The 1,737-nt window shown below is 35.2% G+C and overlaps 1 protein-coding gene across 1 annotated transcript; it reads right to left on the bottom strand.

Annotated features, from left to right (window-relative positions):
- Positions 1-100: 100 nt before the first annotated feature.
- On the bottom strand, positions 101-1,042 carry LOC122151850 (olfactory receptor 10AG1-like). The gene has a single exon (XM_042783291.1). It carries the CDS (start codon positions 1,040-1,042, stop codon positions 101-103), a length of 942 nt encoding a protein of 313 aa, XP_042639225.1.
- Between the last annotated feature and the right edge of the window lie 695 nt (positions 1,043-1,737).

The following is a 1,737-nucleotide window of genomic DNA, read 5'->3' as shown; positions in this document are numbered from 1 at the left end:
CTTATAATATTGGGGAAACACATTACAATTAATATATGGAGACTGTTATAAATTTAAAAATTAAGATTGTAAATGTCATGTTTTTGAATCAAAGAACAAGCTATTTTGATAGAAATTTTCTCAGTGCCACCATGACATCTTTGTTCCTCAGACAATATATTATGGGATTAAACATTGGTGCCACAATAGTGTAAAAAAGAGAAAGGAATTTGTCCATTCTTTCTGACTGACTGGACTTTGGTCTCATATATGTAATGGTGGCTGATCCAAAGAACAAAGCCACCACCATCAGGTGGGAAGAACAGGTGGAGAAGGCTTTGGCTCGCCCTGTTGCTGACGGCAGCTTCAAGATGGTTGAGATTATTTTTACATAAGATCCAAGTATCAACATAAAAGGAATAGGGACAACGAGAACAGTAATTACATAAATCAACATCTCAATCATATATGTGTCCTCACAGGCTAACTTAAGTACTGGAAATATGTCACAGAAAAAGTGATCCAGCTGGTGAGAGCCACAGAAGGGCAGAGAGAAGATTAAGTGGATGGACTCTATGTGTACTGGAATTCCACTGATCCAACAGCCAGCTGCCAATTGGGTACACAACTGGGTGTTCATGATGAGAGAGTAGAGTAATGGGTTACAAATGGCCACATACCTGTCATAAGCCATTGCAGTCAGAATGAAGCACTCTGTGGCCCCAAATATCAGAAAGAAATACATTTGAGTAGCACAGCCCAAGAAGGAAATAGTTCTCTTCTGTCTCCAAAGATCTGCTAACAATCTGGGGATAGTGACTGATACATAACATATTTCCAAGCAGGAAAAATTTCTGAGGAAAAAATACATAGGGGTGTGGAGGGAAGTATCAACCTTGGTTATTATGATAATGAGGTTATTTCCAATCAGGATAATCATATAGATTATCAAAAAGATCCAAAACAGAAAACCTTGGAGGTCAGGAACATCAGAAAAGCCAAGAAGAAGGAATTCTAACAATGTAGTGAGATTTCCCTGATCTTTCTGTCCCATTAATTCCATCTGTGACCAAAATGATTTAAAATTACAAAGGCACTTTAATCCTCTCGACCCAGATGCAAATATGGAACATCTTTAACAGATTGTTTCAAGTCCAGTGTCATAGGATGGATATCTAGTTCTGTTTGTTGATAGGTTTGCCTTTTTTTGTGATATAGTTCAAACCCAATATCCTAAAATTCCAAGATGCAAAACCAGAAAATCATCCTAAGCTTGATTCTTCTTGCTCATAATATTACAAAATACGTGAAAAATAAAATCTACCAAAATAGGCCACAGATTAAAATGCCAAAACACATCGGATCCTATATTCAGGATAAGATATATTGATCATTTACAAGTGACATTTACTCTCTGCTTTTTCATTTAAAATCTTTTTCTTATTATTCTTTCATTTCTGCTTTGCTCCTTTCCCAGTGAATCACACTTCAGATAACCAAATATCAAGGCAGCCAGTAAAACTCCCCTGTCATGACTGATTCAGGAATCTGGGGCCACTTAGAGCATGGGAAATTGACCTTATTATTGATTAAGAATAAAGAATATTTTCTTTCCCTGTAAAAAAAATAAATAAATAAGCTAACACATCATAGAAATCTATATTAAAAAGAATGCATCTTAACAAATCATATAATTATTTAAAGGTTGCAATATGAAATAAATAAAGTTTTGTTATATTATATCCTTAAGCATGCCAT

Source organism: Orycteropus afer, unplaced genomic scaffold (assembly GCF_000298275.1).
Source record: "Orycteropus afer afer isolate SDZICR_OR568_19922 unplaced genomic scaffold, OryAfe1.0 scaffold00832, whole genome shotgun sequence".
Lineage (NCBI taxonomy): Eukaryota > Metazoa > Chordata > Mammalia > Tubulidentata > Orycteropodidae > Orycteropus > Orycteropus afer.
This window is presented reverse-complemented; position numbering and strand designations above follow the sequence as displayed.

Coding starts and splice junctions, on each gene's coding strand:
- LOC122151850 (XM_042783291.1), bottom strand. CDS start 1,042: ATGGAATTAATGGGACAGAAAGATCAGGGAAATCTCACTACATTGTTA.